At 49.0% G+C, this 16,348-nt stretch overlaps 1 protein-coding gene across 1 annotated transcript in view; it reads left to right on the forward strand.

Moving 5' to 3' along the window:
• AFAP1L1 (actin filament associated protein 1 like 1) overlaps positions 1 to 16,348 on the forward strand; it is a gene marked incomplete at both ends in the record, with an annotated part of 48,988 nt that overhangs the window by 10,337 nt on the left and 22,303 nt on the right. The window contains 8 exons of the mRNA XM_080698678.1: positions 474 to 685; positions 4,353 to 4,532; positions 6,407 to 6,499; positions 9,228 to 9,321; positions 9,775 to 9,927; positions 11,279 to 11,490; positions 14,226 to 14,371; positions 14,962 to 15,034. Coding sequence (XP_080554804.1) covers positions 474 to 685; positions 4,353 to 4,532; positions 6,407 to 6,499; positions 9,228 to 9,321; positions 9,775 to 9,927; positions 11,279 to 11,490; positions 14,226 to 14,371; positions 14,962 to 15,034 — 1,163 coding nt within the window. The remainder of the gene's footprint in view (positions 1 to 473; positions 686 to 4,352; positions 4,533 to 6,406; positions 6,500 to 9,227; positions 9,322 to 9,774; positions 9,928 to 11,278; positions 11,491 to 14,225; positions 14,372 to 14,961; positions 15,035 to 16,348) is intronic.

Here is a 16,348-nt window from a genome sequence, read left to right on the forward strand (position 1 = left end):
TCAATGGCAAGATCACTGGAATGGGCTCAGGAGTCCCAAATCTTGCCCCCAGTTCTTGGAGAGCCTGGTTTCCTTACCTATAACGGGGATTTGCTGGAGGATAACCTGTGGGAGGGCTGCTGAGGTGATGGGGTAACTATGGCAGCAGTTTATTGACTTACTGAATGCCAGGCACTTGGCTAAACATTCTGTGCACCTTGGTGTTCTAGTAGCCGGAGGAAGTAGGTGCTGCTATTTATAACGGCTGCTTACTGACAAGGTCATTGACATTCCCCAAGTGAAGTCACCAAGATCTCAAAGCCAGGGGTAAACCCAAAATACAGTGCCCCGTGTGAGGGCCACTAGTGGTCCCCAACATCACGCCTGCCACCCTTGCCTGGCCTCAGGGCCTCAGAGCAGGGGTACCGTGGAGGGGGGAGAAGGGGCCTCTCCCTAGCGGCACAGTGACGGGTGCTGTTCGATGGTACGTGCAGACAATGACTCCGACGCGATGAGCAGCTCCTACGAGTCCTACGATGAGGAGGAGGAAGAAGGGAAGGGGCCGCAGCCCAGGCACCGCTGGCCCTCGGAGGAGGCTTCAATGCACCTGGTGAGGGACTGCAGGCTGTGTGCCTTCCTGCTGCGGAAGAAGCGATTCGGGCAGTGGGCCAAGCAGCTGACGGTCATCAAGGAGGGCCAGCTCCTGGTGAGTGGCTTCGCGGACGTGCACGGGGTGTCCCCGTACCCCCAAGGACGTGTCTGCCTCGAGTGAGCGCATCAGGCTTGGATGACTCTAAGCCCACATCTTCTGAGATCTCAGCTCTCTTACACAAGCAGAATTTAAACATATACACACAGACCACTCTTAAAACCTGATGTAAGACAGGCATGGTGGCGCACGCTTGTAGTCCCCGTGCTTGGGAGGCAGAGACAGGAGGATCATGCAGATTCAAAGCCAGCCGTGCTGGCTTAAGAGACCCTGTTTTCAAATTTTTTAAATATATAAAATAGGTCTGGGAGTATAGCCGGAAGTAGAAGGGCTTCCAGGAACCCCAGTACAAAAAAAAAAAAAAAACCCTGATGTAAGCTTATCAAGGCTTTATTTATTTTGCCAGACAAGAAGTTTTGATCACTTTAAAACAATGTTTTATTATGCAAGTTAATATACTTATTTATAAAACTAGAGGAAAATAAAATAAAAAGTGATTTTTTTTTCATTGCTGTACTGAGGGTTGAACCCAGGAGCATTCTACCTCCGAGCTACACCCCCAGCCCTACTTTTTATTCTTTATTTTTAAACAGGGTCTTACTAAGTTGCCGAAGACCTCAGTAAGTATCTAAGGCTGTCAAAGAACTGCGATCCTCCTGTCTTAGCCTCCCAAGTACTGAAATTACAAGCGTGAGACACCACTCCTAGCTTGAAAAGTGATGTAGGGGGAAAAACAAAACAAAACATAATTCCGTGCCAGATGTGGTGGCTCATGCTTGTAATCCCAGTACTTGGGAGGCTGGGACAGAACTGCGGGTTCAAGGCCAACCTCAGCAATTTAGACAGTTTTTTTTTTTTTTTTCCTTTTTGCGGATCTGGAGATGGAACCCAGAGACATTCGACCTCCAAGCTACACCCCTTACCCTATATTTTATTCCTTATTTTGAAACAGGGTCTCATTAAGTTACAGAGGGCCTCACTAAGTAACTGAGGCTGTCCATGAACCACAATCCTCCGGTCTCAGCCTCCCAAATGCTGGGATTACAAGAGTGCACCACCGTGCCCAGCTTAGAGAGATCTATGGTAACTAAGTGAGATCCTGTTTCAGATCAAAAATAAAAGGGCTGGGACTGTAACTCAGAGGTTGTATGCCCTGGGTTCAATCCCCAGCGTAAAAAATATATATTTAAATAAATAAATAAATAAGTAAAATGCCATCCCAAATCCCATTGATCATGAGATAACCACTGTAAAGTTTCAGTATACCTCTTCCTACCCTTATTTCCATACATGCCTTTTATAAAACTGGTCTGTTGCAGTACTTGTTACTAAAGAACTTGCTTTTTTAAAAAAAATGTATCAGGCTGGGCATGGTGTTACATGCTTTTGTAATCCCAGCATTCGGGAGGCAGAGACTGGAGGATCACAGTTCACAGACAGCCTCGGCTACTTAGCAAGGCCCTTTGCAACTCAGTGAGACCCTGTTTCAAAAATAAAAAGACTAAGCCAGGCATGGTGGCACATGCTTGTAATCCCAGTACTTGGGAGGCTGAGACAGGAGGATCATGCAGGTTTGAAGCCAGCCTCAGCTACTTAATGAGGCTCTCAGCAACTTAGTGAGGCTCTGTTTCCAAATAAAATATGAAATAGATCTGGAAGTGTAGCACAGAGGTAGAAGGCCCCCTGGACTTCATCCCCAGCACCACACAAAAGAATAAAATAAAAAAGTGAAAAGACTAAAAAATAGGCCTGGGGGTATAACTTGGAGGTACAGTGCCCCTGGGTTCCATCCCTGGTACCAAAAAAAAAAAAATTCATCATGTATCATTATCATCATTTTATAAAAGAAAATGCATCTTTAATTCTAAAGTAAGAGGATGAACTAGAAAAAAATAGCTTTTCCTCTCAAAAAAAATTAATAATCTGTTGACAAGACTTGCTCAACACAGGTGCATTTTAAAACAAGACCTTTACTCACCCTGCAGAAATGAAAACTCATCCAGGCAGGGTCCAAGGTCATAACTAACCATCTGCAAGCCTGTCCTCTACTGTTCTCCACCTACCGCAGGGGCCAGGCCTCCAGCACAGCGTGAAGAGAGCAGCCCTGTCCCACTCCAGACCTCAGAGGGGAAGCCATAGTTGTCACCATTAAAGCTGATGTTCACTGCAGGCTATAGACGTTATCTCATTAACAATGGTCTCCCCATTCTTAGTTTGTTATAAGAGTTTTTATCACAAGTGAATGCTAAATTTTTTTTTTTTTTTTTTTTTTTTTTTTTTTTGCGGGTCTGGGGATAGAACCCAGGGGCATTTGACCTCTGAGTAACACCCCTTGCCCTATTTTTTATTCTTTATTTTGAAACAGGGTCTCACTGAGTTGCAGAGAGCCCCACTAAGTAGCTGAGGCTATCCACGAACTGTGATCCTCTAGGTCTCAGCCTCCCGAATGCTGAGGTTACAAGCATGCGCCACCATGCCCGGCTGTGAATGCTAAATTTTATCAGATATCTTTTTATGCCTTTATTGGGAAATGTGGTTTTTCTCCTTTTTTCTATTAGTATGATGAATTATGTGGTTGACCTTTGAATCTTAAAACAGTATGTTTTCCCAGAATAAGCTTCATTTGGTCTTGATACGGTATGATTTTCCTTTTTCTTTTCTTTTCTTTTCTTTTTTCATTTATTTATTTATTTATTTATTTGTATTGAGGATTGAACCCAGAGGTAGGTATTCTACATCTAAGTCACACCTCCAGCCCTTTTTTTTTTTTTTTAATTGTGGTACTCAGGATGGAACCCAGGGGCCTTCTACCTCTGGGCTACCCTCCCAGATCTATTTTATACTTTATTTGGAAACAGGGTCTCACTAAGTTGCTGAGAGCCTCACTCTGTAGCTGAGACTGGCTTCGAACCCATGTGATCCTCCTGTCTCAGCCTCCCAGGCGCTGGGATTACAAGCGTGCGCCACTACGCCTGGCCTATACCTCCAGCCCTTTTAATTTTTATTTTGAAACGGGGTTTTGCTAAGTTGCTAAGAGTTTCACTGAGTTGTTGAGGCTGACTTCCAACTTGAAATTGTCCTGTCTCAGCCTCCCAAGTACTGGGATAGCAGGTGTGCACCAGCACGCCTGGCTTTGTAGTGTGTTTTTTCTAGGAGTCTGGATTCCATTTGCTAATATTTTGCTTAGGGTTTTTGCACCTGTGTTAGGGAGAAATTAACCCATAATGTTCCTTTTTTGTAATGCCATTGTCTGGTATCGACATAATGCTGGCCTCATGGTAAGAACAGGGAAGTGAATCATTATTGATAATGACTTCCCATGACCAGGCTTCCATCTCTGCTAGAATTTGCCCCCAAACCCCTGCCCCACAGCCCTTTCAACTGGCTTCCTCCCATGCCAGCCCATTTCTTCTCTGGTTCTCTGAGGCTGAAGGGTCTTCTTGGTATTGTGCCCCAATCTCCCTCTTCCTCCTAGGCAGCTGTGCCTAGAGATGCCCAGAGATGCCCCTGGTGGGCTTCCCTCTGTCCTCACACAGTGCCTACAGCTGGGCTGGGTGGGGAGATCTCAAAAGGATAGGTCCAGCTTCCCCGGAGCCTTTGTGTGAGGGTGTCTCCCCCTGACCCTTTCCTCCAGAAGGCCCTGACCCCTTTTCTCTGTGTCCAGTGTTACAAAAGCTCCAAGGACCGGCAGCCGCACCTGAGGTTGGCGCTGGATGTCTGCAGCGTCACCTATGTGCCCAAGGACAGCCGGCACAAGAGGCACGAGCTACGCTTCGCCCAAGGGGCCGCTGAGGTTTTGGTGTTGGCGCTGCAGAGCCGAGAGCAGGCCGAGGAGTGGCTGAAGGTATGTGGCGTCTGCACCCCTCCTGCCACCCAGCGTTACCTTCGTTCCTTCCTCCTTCCCCAGGCCCACCCTCAGCAGGGGTGGATTCCACCCCTGGAAGAGCTAAGCCTGCAGGGCTCAGGAGTCAGCACAGGGGCACTGTGCGTGCTGGGCGCCTGTGGAAATGGGCCTTGATATCAGCTAGAGACAGGGCTCATGCTGGAGGCCTAGTTCCTTTTACTTATCTGAATCCCTTTTCTAGCATTCCTCCTGTGAGCTAGTCTGGCCTGCCCTTGGATACCTCCTGGGATAGGAAGCTTAATATCTACAAAGAGGAGTGATCTTTATCATTAAACCAGCTAAATCCTTTTTAAAGGGAGAGGGAGATCCTTTCTTGTTTTAAACGGAAGTGTGCATCCATGTAACAACCACCTGGGGCCCAACTTGTGTCTCTTTCCATCTACACAGAACAATGAAAGTTACCACCACACATTGACCATGTACTTTGTGCCATGCACTGTGCTGAGAGCTTTACATACATGACCTTATTTGTCCTTCACAATGGAGCTATTGTTTTTTCTAGTTTACAGACAGGAAAACTGGGGCACAGAGAACTTGTGGAAATGCCCAAAGGTCACACAGCCAAGCGATTGGCACCACGGTGTGAAGCTAAGAAGTAGGTCTGCTCCAGAGGCAGAGGCAGGGTTTACACGGTGATAAGGAAAGACTTCGGACTCGGGTTTGAGTCCCAGCTGGAGGATCTTCTGCAAATGACTTTGCCTCTCTTTGCCTTGATTCCCTGGTTCATAAAGTTGTTCTTGTAAGGATTCTAGAGAGCACTTGGTACAGTGCCTGCCAGGAGTAAGTGTCCAGTGATGATCAGTGATTTCTGTTGGGCTATGTCACCCACCCTGTCATTCCCAGCAGGCCCATCCCAGCGCAGGCCTCTCCTCCACTCAGACACCTTTCCATCTCCTCCTCTGATCCCTGGGCTGGAACAATGAAACCAAGCACCTCCCTCCTCTCCCTTCCTTCCTGTGATAACCAGCTCTCGACCCTGGAAAGCCTGGTGTGTTCCTCATTATCGCCTTTGTCTCGGGAAGGGAAGGAAGGGAGAGGAAGCATCTGCCTGCAGGGGTGGATGGGACAGAAGCAGGAGCTCTAGGCCCCAAAGAGCCCTGCCTTGACATCCGATCAGGAGCCCAGAGGTGAACAGCCAGCCACACTGCCCGCATTTGGCTTCTGTCTCTGCTGCTACCTAACACTGGCTTCCCCTCTCTGAGCCTCGTCAGCCTCATCTGTAACTTAGGGGTCACAGGCCGCTGGGGGGACAAAATGCTGCCTGTGAGTGAGCATCACATGGTGGCTGTCGTTTCATGGTCTGCATGCATTTTACTGCCCGAGTCTCAGCCTCCACATCATTGAAATGAAGATGAGGTCCCCAGCGGCCCTGTACTCAGCCACAGCAGCAGCCGCTCACCCTTGTGAAGCTTTCTGGTTTACCTCACCCCACACACACATCGACAATCTCACTGTCAGACAGCTTCAACAGGGTATCCGTGTCCTAATGTAATAGATGTGGAAATTCAGGCTCAGAGCAAGGAGGTAGCTTTTCCAAGACCACTCAACTAATTAGCAATGAAGCCCGGTCTAAAAACCAAGCCTCTGGATTCTCAGCCCTATAATCTTTCAGTCTAAGAAACAGGTACAGGAGAAAGCCTTTCAGATGCTGACAAGTCCACACCTGTGCAGGTGGCTGTGATGGCCCATCTCTGCCTCCAGTGACCTCAGACCCTCTGCATGATCACATAAGCAGCCCCATCACACAAACCCCAGTCAGCCTTTTGCCTCCAAGCTTTCCCGCCCACCTGCCCAGCTGAGCGTCCTCTCCACAGGTCATCCGAGAGGTCAGCAAGCCCGTCGGGGGAGCTGAGGGAGTGGAGGCCCCAAGATCTCCCGTCCTCCTGTGCAAGCTGGACCTGGACAAGGTACGTCTGTCTCCTCTAGTGTCCTCCTAGCTGCACTGTGGGCACTTGTCGTGGAGGAACTCACGGGCTGCAGGTGAAGCCAGCCCCCACTGATGGTGTCTACAAGCTGTACATGTCCAGCACAGAGCAGGCACAACAGTAGGTGCTCAATAAATGTCTACTGAACTTAAGAATGTGTAAATACATGACTATCTATGTCCAAGGCACAGTACAAGCCAAAGGAAGGAGTGGCTCACCCTGCCTGGACAGGAAGAGGTCACATCTGAACTGTGCCATGAAAGATAGGTTAAAATTTTCTTGAGAAAAGAAAGATGCTTGCTTGGGACGTGAGTGAAGCAGTCAGTGGTGAGTCGGCCAGGCCTCGGCAGATAGGAAACTTCGCTTTGCCAGGTGCAATGGGAGTCAGAAGGAGACAGAGGGACTCAGACCCAAATCACCCCTGTGAGGACACTGTAGCATAGGGGGCGGTTGAAGGCCCACATACATGGCTCTTTCAAAATGTAATAAAGGCTGGCTGTGTGTCTGGCATTGTTTCAAATGCTTTACACATATTAGCTAATTTAATTTCTATAACAACTCTTGGAATAGGTACATTTTCAGACATGAAGGTTGTAGCATAGAAAGATTTACCCAGAGCCCCATAGTAAATAAAAACAGCTAGGGTTTAAACCCAAACAGGCTGGCTATTGAGGACTGTGTCCTCTCAGAGAGGGTTTGCTCACACCAGGCACCGTGTGGCCCTGGAAGACGGTCCTTACTCTAACAGGTAAAACCCTCACTGCTCTCACAGCTCCGAGGGCAAGCCACGAGTCAGATAATCATGCAGAATATAAATTCCAGGCACGCTAAGTGCTAGGAGGCAAGTACCAGGCTCCCTGGGAGTATGTCAGGGTGTGCTCTTATCTCAGAGGTATAAGCAGGTTTCCAGAGAAAGTCACCTTACAGTGAGGGTGAAAAGTTAGCAAGAAAGGGGAAGAGAAAGGCATGTGAAGCCAAGAGAGTAGATGCCGGAGCTGAAGGAAGCATGGGGTTGAAAGTGGCCATGTGGCTTGGCTTGGAGAGAAGGGGAACACATCCTCCCTCCTCGGGTGGTCCTGGACAGTGACGGGGGACAGCGAGCTCATGCTGGCCGGAGGGGCAGGGGCACTGTGGAAGATGACACCTGTGGCGAGCCTTAAAGGATGTGCAGGATGTGAGTGGGGCAGGGAAAGCAGAAGTGAGGTATGGGGTCAGGAGAGTCACGCTGGGGATGCGGTGGAGAAGCTCAATCTGCCCACAGTACTTAGCCAGTAGGGACCTGAAAGAAAGCAACATTGATGGTGAGAGTGTGTGTGTGTGTGTGTGTGTGTGTGTGTGTGTGCCTGCTGCGGTGGGAGGTGGCAGAGATGAGCTGCACACTGGAGTTTGCCTATGGCAGAGGGTAGCAGAAATGCTTAGGGTAGTATTTTGGGGGTGGAGCTGGGGATGTGGTGTTGGTGGGTCTGTCTTCTCCATGGAAACTTGGAGTTGATGTATCACCAACACTGAGTTAAACCCAGACTGCTCACAGCATGTCTTTGTATTTGCTTTCTACCTGAGTAGAAAGCTTGTCATCTGTACACGCTGCAAAACACACAACCATGACTTCTGCTGCACAATTCACAGAGGAGATTCTTCCTACTTTTGACGGTGCTCTCCCGTTTTCTGACAGTTGCCATTTTTCCAGCCCTGTGGAAGCTGAGGAGCGCACACCTCCTTTCCTGTCCTCTCTTATCACGAAGCACCCCCAGACCTGATTGGAGGGGTCCTCGGCAGGACACACTGAGGGCCTCAGCTCTGTGATTTTCCTGCTTAGTTGGGAGGGAGCGTCTCAAGCCTGTGTCAGGTCCGGCTGGCACAGTAGCCTCTTGACGCAGGATGACACACGTCACAGGTGTCAGACGCGATATGATGGGCTGGCCTCATCTTTCAGTTGGGCCAGCTTCTGCAGCGAGTGTAACTCAGGAGAGAAAAACGTAGCTCAGGAAGATGGGAGGGTTTCCCACATTCCTGCAGCCGATAAGTGATAGGTAGACTCGTAATTTCACTCTGCTCTCTGGTATGACCTTGGCCTTGTACAAATAAGTCAGCAAATCAATGAATATATGATTGGCCCAGAGTTGGTATAACGAGTAAAAATAATGTTGGCTGGTGATAAAGTTATTAACATGGGTGCATCTGTGTCTTTAGCCATTCTCTCCTCCAAGCCAGAATCATGACGGAGTCCTGCTGGTCACCAGGTCATCAGGACTGTTTTGAAAATGCCTGCCAGCTTGTCCCCTTTGTCCATCCTCGCTGTCACCTTAGCCCATCCCCTCCTAGTGTCTCATCTTGACCAGGATGACACTTCCTCCTCGGCTCTTTTGCGGTCTCGCCCCCTGCCCGTCCCCACAATGCCACTGGATGACATTAGAGTCCCACTTGAATGCCCTCCCTGCTCCCTGTCACCTGCCAGATCTAGCGTGAAGTCCTAGGGCATCACTCACTGTGTCGTAACTAGTTGTCTCAGTCAGTAGACTAAGGCGAAGACCCAGCTGTGCCTGGGTCCCTGTCACCTCCCATACTTGGGGCTGTACCAGGTACAGGACAGTTGCTGACAGTGTGGGGTCACTGATTATCACATCTGTGGGGATTTGCAGGGGGACTGAACCAATAAAGGGCTACTTCTGAACGTCTCCCCTGATGTGCGGCTATCTGTGTCCCTCCCCAGAGGCTGTCCCAAGAGAAACAGACCTCAGACTCCGACAGCCTAGGCATGGGCGACAGTGGTTCCACTCTCGGCCGTCGGGAGGCCTGCGAACACGGTAGGAGCCTCTGCGCCGATCAGTAGCAAGGCTGGCTGGGGCCTTCTTGCCCCTGGGTGCACAGTGGCCCAACAGGTCCTGGAGACCTGTGTATGATGACTTGGGACCAGGCGTGGTGGCACACACTTGTAATCCCAGTACTTGGAAGGCTGAGACAGGGGGATCACCGGGTCAAAGCCAGCCTCAGTAACTTAGTGAAGGTCTTTGCAACTTAGCAAGAACCTGTTTCCAAATAAGAAATAAAAGGGCTTGGGAGTGTAGCTTGAAGGTAGAATGCCCCCAGATTCAATCTCTAGTACCACCTAAAGAAAAAGACGATTAGGGCCATCATACTTGGGCCTGGAACCGCAAGGTAGACCCTGTGTGTAGGCCGAAGCCTTCAGGGAAGGTCAAGGATGGCGGAATTGGGACCTGGGGCTCCTTTGCCTCCCCTGACCCATCTCTGCAACACAGGCAAAGGGAAGAAGAGCAGCCTGGCAGAGCTGAAGGGCTCCGTGAGCAGGGCTGCGGGCCGCAAGATCACCCGCATCATCAGCTTCTCCAAGAAGAAAGCGCTGGCCGAGGACCTGCAGACGTCCTCTGCAGAGGAGGAGGTTCCGTGCTGTGGTGGGTACGGGCCTTAGGGAGCAGGAGATGAGGCCAGGAGACCTTCCATGCCTCATCCTCCTGCCCCCAAGGCAAGGAGAGAATCTCGGGCTTCTGCGTAGCTAAACCCCACCCCATCGACATCATAACCGCTTCACTGTCGAGAGGCCCTGACCCTCCACAAGAGGAAAGGCCCATGAACCCCATATCTCCGTGCTCCCTGTGACCTTAGCCCAAATCTCTCCCCATCTCTGGTCCTCTGTTTCTTGTTCTCTTCCACTACAATTGCACCAGAGTAACTTATTTCATAGTATACAACATGCTGGGTTATGTAAGTTACAACCCAGTCTTAAGGGGAAATTTGGAAAAAAATATTTAGTTACTTTTTAATATAAATGCATTCAATGTGAATTAAAAAGCGTTTTGGAAGGAAAGCATATTTTTCATGTAGATGCAGTGTGCCATCCATTTCAGTCCAGTAGGAAACCATCTACGTAGAGGGGCCGCAGTGCAGTTCAGTGGTGGAGGGCCTACCATTCAATGAGGCCCTGAGTTCAGTCTTCAGTTCTACACAAAGTCAATAAAATAATTTATTTTGAATATGTAATATTATTCTCCTAGTCCTAAAAAATAGTGTTAAATCACATGACTATAAATATTTTGTAATCAGAGTATAAAGGCATGTTATGGTAAAGTAATAAATTCTAATCTATTCACTGAAAAGAAATGCTAGCCAGGCGTGGTGGCACACACTTGTAATCCCAGCGCTTGGGAGGCTGAGACAGGAGGATCCCACAGGTTTGAAGCCAGCCTCAGCTACTGAGTGAGGCTCTCAGTGAGACCTTGTTTCCAAATGAAATATAAAATAGGTCTGGGAGTACAGCCCAGAGGTAAAAGGCCCCTGGGTTTCATCCCCAGTACCACCAAAAAAAAAAAAAGGAACCTCATCAATGATCTGCGACCTAGTCATCTGTGCCTTGCTCAGTTTGGTAATTCTTTATTTTGGCCACTAGGTGTCAGCACCATCTTTCATCTTTAGAATTTTGGAAAAGGCAAGCTAGGGGGAGAATTGTGTCTCTTATACATCTTAAGTAGTAGCTCCTACCCTTTTCATCACAGTGATGTGGTCCCAAGGCTGCACAGTGATGTATTAATGAGACTGTCTTGTGCCCACACCACAGCTAGAAATCTGAAACTCAGAGAATTGGCCAAGTCGGCCAATTGGGGACACAGAGGCCTCCCCAGCTTAGAGCACCAGGGTAGCCCCGACTCTCTGCCCTGGGCGGTGGACCCATGCACCTGACTTGCATCCCCCCTGGGGCTAGCCCAGGGCAGGCTGTGGGGAGGTCACACTGCCATCTCGTCCTACCAGGCTACCTGCAGGTGCTAGTGAACCAGGGCTGGAAGGAGCGGTGGTGCCGCCTCAAGTGCAACACTCTGTATTTCCACAAGGACCGGGCGGACCTGCGGACGCATGTCAACGCCATCGCCCTGCGCGGCTGTGAGGTGGCCCCGGGCTTTGGGCCCAGGCACCCATTTGCTTTCAGGATCCTGCGCAACCGGCAGGAGGTGGCCATCCTGGAGGTGAGAGAGGAAGGTCCAGGTGGGCTTCATGGTGGGACTCTGGCCTCAGGATCTTGTTTTAGTGGGAGCACCTTGCCGGGGACACTGCAGGGCCTACAAACCCTCTGCTGCCTGCCACCCAGCAGGCTTGCCAGATAATACACGGGACACCCACTTAAATTCCAGGTCCATGCCAGGCATGGTGGCGCACACTTGTAATCCCAGCATTTGGGAGGCAGAGCGATTCTGTTTCAAAAATAAAGAATAAAAAAGTAGGGCTTGGAATGTCACTCAGAGGTAGAATGCCCCTGGGTTCCATCCCCAGTACCGAAAAAAAAAAAAAAAATCCCAGTTCCAGGCACAGGAGCCATTGTTTTGGTTGTCCCCCCACCCCTAATGATATGGATTGAACCCAGGATCTCTCTACCACTGAGCTACATCCTCGGCCCCTTTTTTTAGTTTTTATTTTGAGACAGTGTCTCAGTAAGTGTCCCAGGCTGGCCTAGAACCTGTGATCCTCCTACCTCAGCCTCCCCTTTTTTGGGATTACAAATGGGCTCCACTGTGCCCTGCCAGATTCATGTTTTTAAACCCATGCATATTTGGGACATACCTATACTAAATATTTATTTGTTGTTTATCTGAAATTCAAATTTAACAGAGGATTATGTGTTTTTATTTTCTAATTCTGGCAGCCCTAGAACCAAGGTATGTTTATTCTCCCTGACCTTAAAATCCCAAGTCTGAAAGGCATCTCATCTGGTTTAACCCAGATCTGCTTCTGGAATTCCCTCTAAAAACCTTCCCAGCAAGTCTTATCCACCTCAGATAAACCACAGCCCTTCAAGGCGGCCTGCTCTTCTCATGGAACAACCGAATTTCTGAGATGGCTTTCCCCATATTGAGTTAAAATCTTAGCACTTTTTCAAGGCAATAACCATGCCTGTTTTGAGTACTTTCACTTTTCTAGAAGGCTGCATGATGTCTGGCACATACTGTGGACTCAGTAAACGCTGGTTACACAAATGGATGAATGAGACGTGAATTTGTTTGACTTATTCAGTGTCCTTCCTGCCCATTGCCACTGGCCCTCATCCCTGAGAGCTTGCAGAACACACTGAGTCTCTATTCCACATGGCAATCCTTTGGGTATATAGAATTTAAAATTTTGACCCTGGTGGAAAACCTAAAGCACTTACTTTCTCATATTATAGGTAAAATAATAATAACAACAACTGAGACCAAGGCAGCCAAATGACCTTTGTGTGTGTGTGTGTGGTGGTGGTGGTGGTGGTACTGGAGGCTGAGCCCAGTGGCATTTTACCTCCTAGCTGCACTCTCAACCCAATTTTGTTTTGGGACAGGGTCTCACCAAGTTGCTGAGGCTATCCTTGAACCTGCAATCCTCCTTCCTGTCTCAGACTCCCAAAAATTAGGATTACAGGTGTGCACCACTCCCCAACTCTTGGTTTTGTTTTCTTTACCCACTACCTACTCTCTCCATCTGTTCTTAAATTTCAAGAAATAACCCCAGTACTTGAGAGGCTGAAACAGAAGAATCCCAAGTTCAAAGCCAGACTCAGCAACTTAGCAAGATCCCAGCAATTTAGTGAGACCCAGTTTCAAAATAAAAAAGGACTAGTCGGGCGTGGTGGCGCACGCATGTAATCCCCGCGCTTGGGAGGCGGAGACAGGAGGATAGTGCAGGTTCGAAGCCAGCCATGCTGGCTTAAGAGACCCTGTTTCCAAATAAAAACTATAAAATAGGTCTGAGAGTGTAGCCCAGAGGCAGAAGGGCTTCCAGGAACCCCAGTGCCACCAAAAAATAAAAAATAAAATTAAAAAAGGACTAGAAATGTAGCTCAGAAATGTAGCTTAGAATGACCCTGGGTTCCATCCCCAGTACCACATAAATTAACTAATTAATTTCAAAAATATTACCTCTGTAGCTTCTATTTCTGATTGTTTCAGGTGCGTTTCTTATTTCCTTTAACTTACACACAGAGCTTCCTAGTACAGAATGTGCTTCCTTTGTTCTGGTTTATCATTTGCAAGCTAGTTTGATTTTATAATAATGCTCTTTAAGTGATAAGTATGTGTTTAGTTGACCAGAAACTTTTTAGGGCTTTTCCTATATACAGTACTGTAATTATTTAGCAATTATAACACAAAAAAAAATGAGTTTTATGAGCAGTTGCCTCCTCTATTAAAAAAGTAAATAGTTTTCAAAAGTGTCAAGGAATACCTAAATATTGTTTTTACATTTAAATGGCCAGAGAGATTCTGAGAGGGAGAGTAAGGAGGTAGTTACTTAGAGAAGTAGTCAGAGAGGGCTTCTTCGGGGAACAGGCATTGTAGCAGAAATCTGGATAAAAAAGACAAAGCTGGGCGTGGTGGCGCACACTTGTAATCCCAGCATTTGGGAGTCTGAGACAGGAGAATTGCGCAGGTTCAAAGCCAGCCTCAGCTACTTAATAAAGCCCTTTGCAACTCAGTGAGACCCTGTTTCAAAATAAAGAATAAAAAATAGGACTAGGGGTGTCGCTCAGAGGTAGAATGCCCCTGGGTTTTATCCCCAGACCCGCCAAAAAAAAAAAAAAAGAAGGACGGAATCACAGATGTTCCTCTTTACTCCCTAAGTATTGGGTGGGGTGGGTAACAGGCGTTACAAATATCTATGAGTTTGGCGGAAGTGAACAAGTTAGCCAAAGGGCCTGACTGTGAAAACAAACTCCACTGTGCCTCCTCTCCCCCAGGCAAGCTGCTCAGAGGACATGGGTCGCTGGCTTGGGCTGCTGCTGGTGGAGATGGGCTCCAGAGTCACTCCAGAGGCGCTGCACTATGACTACGTGGATGTGGAGACCTTAACCAGCATCGTCAGTGCTGGGCGCAACTCCTTCCTGTAAGGGTTGGCCCCCTCCATCTCTGAGGCTGCGCGTCCAGCCCCGGGCACTGGGAGGAAAGGCAGGATGAGCTTAGGGAGACTGCCTCCTGGGCAAGCTAGAGCGGGTGCCCTCCTCTCCCGGCCTGGGGGAGGAAGCTGGCTGTAAGAGGGAGCCAAGGGTCAGGCGAGCTGTGGATGGAATGAACAGAAGCAGGGTGGCCTGTAGTAGCAGTCTGGGCTCTGCATTCATGCCACAGGACTTCAAGCCAATACAACGTTAAGCATCCAGGTGAGGATGTGGCTGGCCCATGGAGCGGTAGAAGTCTGGGTTCAACCCCAGCTCTGACGCCACCCACTGTGGAAGCATGAGCTGGTGGCTTGCCATCTCGGATCCTCTGTCTCCTCCTGACTTAAAAGATGGTAATGATGAATCGCCTGCCCCAGGGCTGTCATGAGACTCTCATGGGTTTCTGCCTGTGAAGCCCCCAATCAGCGTGTGATCTTCTATTCCCCACCAAGAGCTGCTGCAGAATCAGACGAGAAAGTGAAGAGCAAAGCACAGTGAGCCACAAGCTGTCGCCATCATCGTTGTGCCTTTTATTTTCTAGATATGCAAGATCCTGCCAGGACCAGTGGCCCGAGCCTCGTGTCTATGATGATGTTCCTTATGAAAAGATGCAGGTACAGTAGTTCCCTTGGGGCGGCCTAGGAACGTGGTGAAGGCCTCTTCTCCTGCTTTTCTCTCCCCTCTGCAGCTTCCCTTTCATACTTAGCTTCAAAGAAATCATTTTTATTTAACTGGTAGCTAGAAGGGGAAATCCTCCTCACAGATCATGGCTCAGGACAAGGAATCCCTCATGCAGGAGGCCCTGGTCAGGAGGAAGAAAGGGCTCTGTAGCTAAGCACTGCAGAAATAGCATGGTGTCCAGTCTGGGCAAGGGGCTGGGCTTTCCTGCTTGCTCCTCTGTGTGCTGGGCTGCAGGGCTGCAGATCCCATGGCGTCTGGGGCAAATGCTCACTGTGTGGCCCCCAGGCCTTCACCCCATGGCATTTGCAGTCTGGACTTCAGCTCCCAAGACTGTCTCCCTCTTTTGCTCACTAAACCAAAACGGCCCCAGCTCTTTAGTTTGCCTATCACATGCCCCAGGATGCTCGTGGCAACATGCTCTGAACCTTCTCCTCCGTGGGAGAGCCAGTGGGTTGGGGTAAGGGGGCTCACAGCTGGGGAAAGAAATGGAATCGATGGCCAAGGACACAGACATGTCTGCGGGCCAGGCTCTCCTCCGGATGATGCTGCGTGACCCACTGAGCTCTCACACCTCCAGGACTCCCTTTGCTAGAACCGTCTCCAGCCATCCTTCTGTTTACCTGGTCTTTCTTCAGACTCAGATGAGATGGTGGGTGTGGCTTGAGGTCCCCCCACCCCCGCTGTATAGCAGCTAATAGTGCTGTCTGTGAATCTTCATTTGTTTCTCTGGCCCTCACTTCCTGGTTCCACATGAGCACAAAAAACCTACCTTCTAGGACTGTTGTAAGAACTAAATGAAATACTTTATGTAAATTAAAAAAAAAAATTAAAGCCCGACGTGGTGGCATTGTGCCTGCAATCCCAGTACTCAAGAAGCTGAGACAGGAGGATCACAGGTTCCAGGCCAGCCTCAGAAACTTATCAAGAGCCTCTGCAACTTTACTGAGTTCCTGTTTCAAAATTTTAAAAAAGGGCTGGGGTTGTCCTTTAGACACAGAATTCCCCTGGGTTTGATCCTTGGAAAGAAAGAAGAGAGGGCCAGGCGTGGTGGCGCACGCTTGTAATCCCCGCACTTGGGAGGCAGAGACAGGAGGATCGCACAGGTTCGAAGCCAGCCACGCTGGCTTAAGAGATCCTGTTTCCAAATAAAAAAGTATAAAAATAGGTTTGGGACTGTAGCCTGGAGGTAGAAGGGCTTCCAGGAACCCCAGTACCACCCCCCCCCCAAAAAAAGAAAGGAGAGAGGG

This window comes from Muscardinus avellanarius (assembly GCF_963383645.1).
Source record: "Muscardinus avellanarius genome assembly, chromosome: 7".
NCBI lineage: Eukaryota > Metazoa > Chordata > Mammalia > Rodentia > Gliridae > Muscardinus > Muscardinus avellanarius.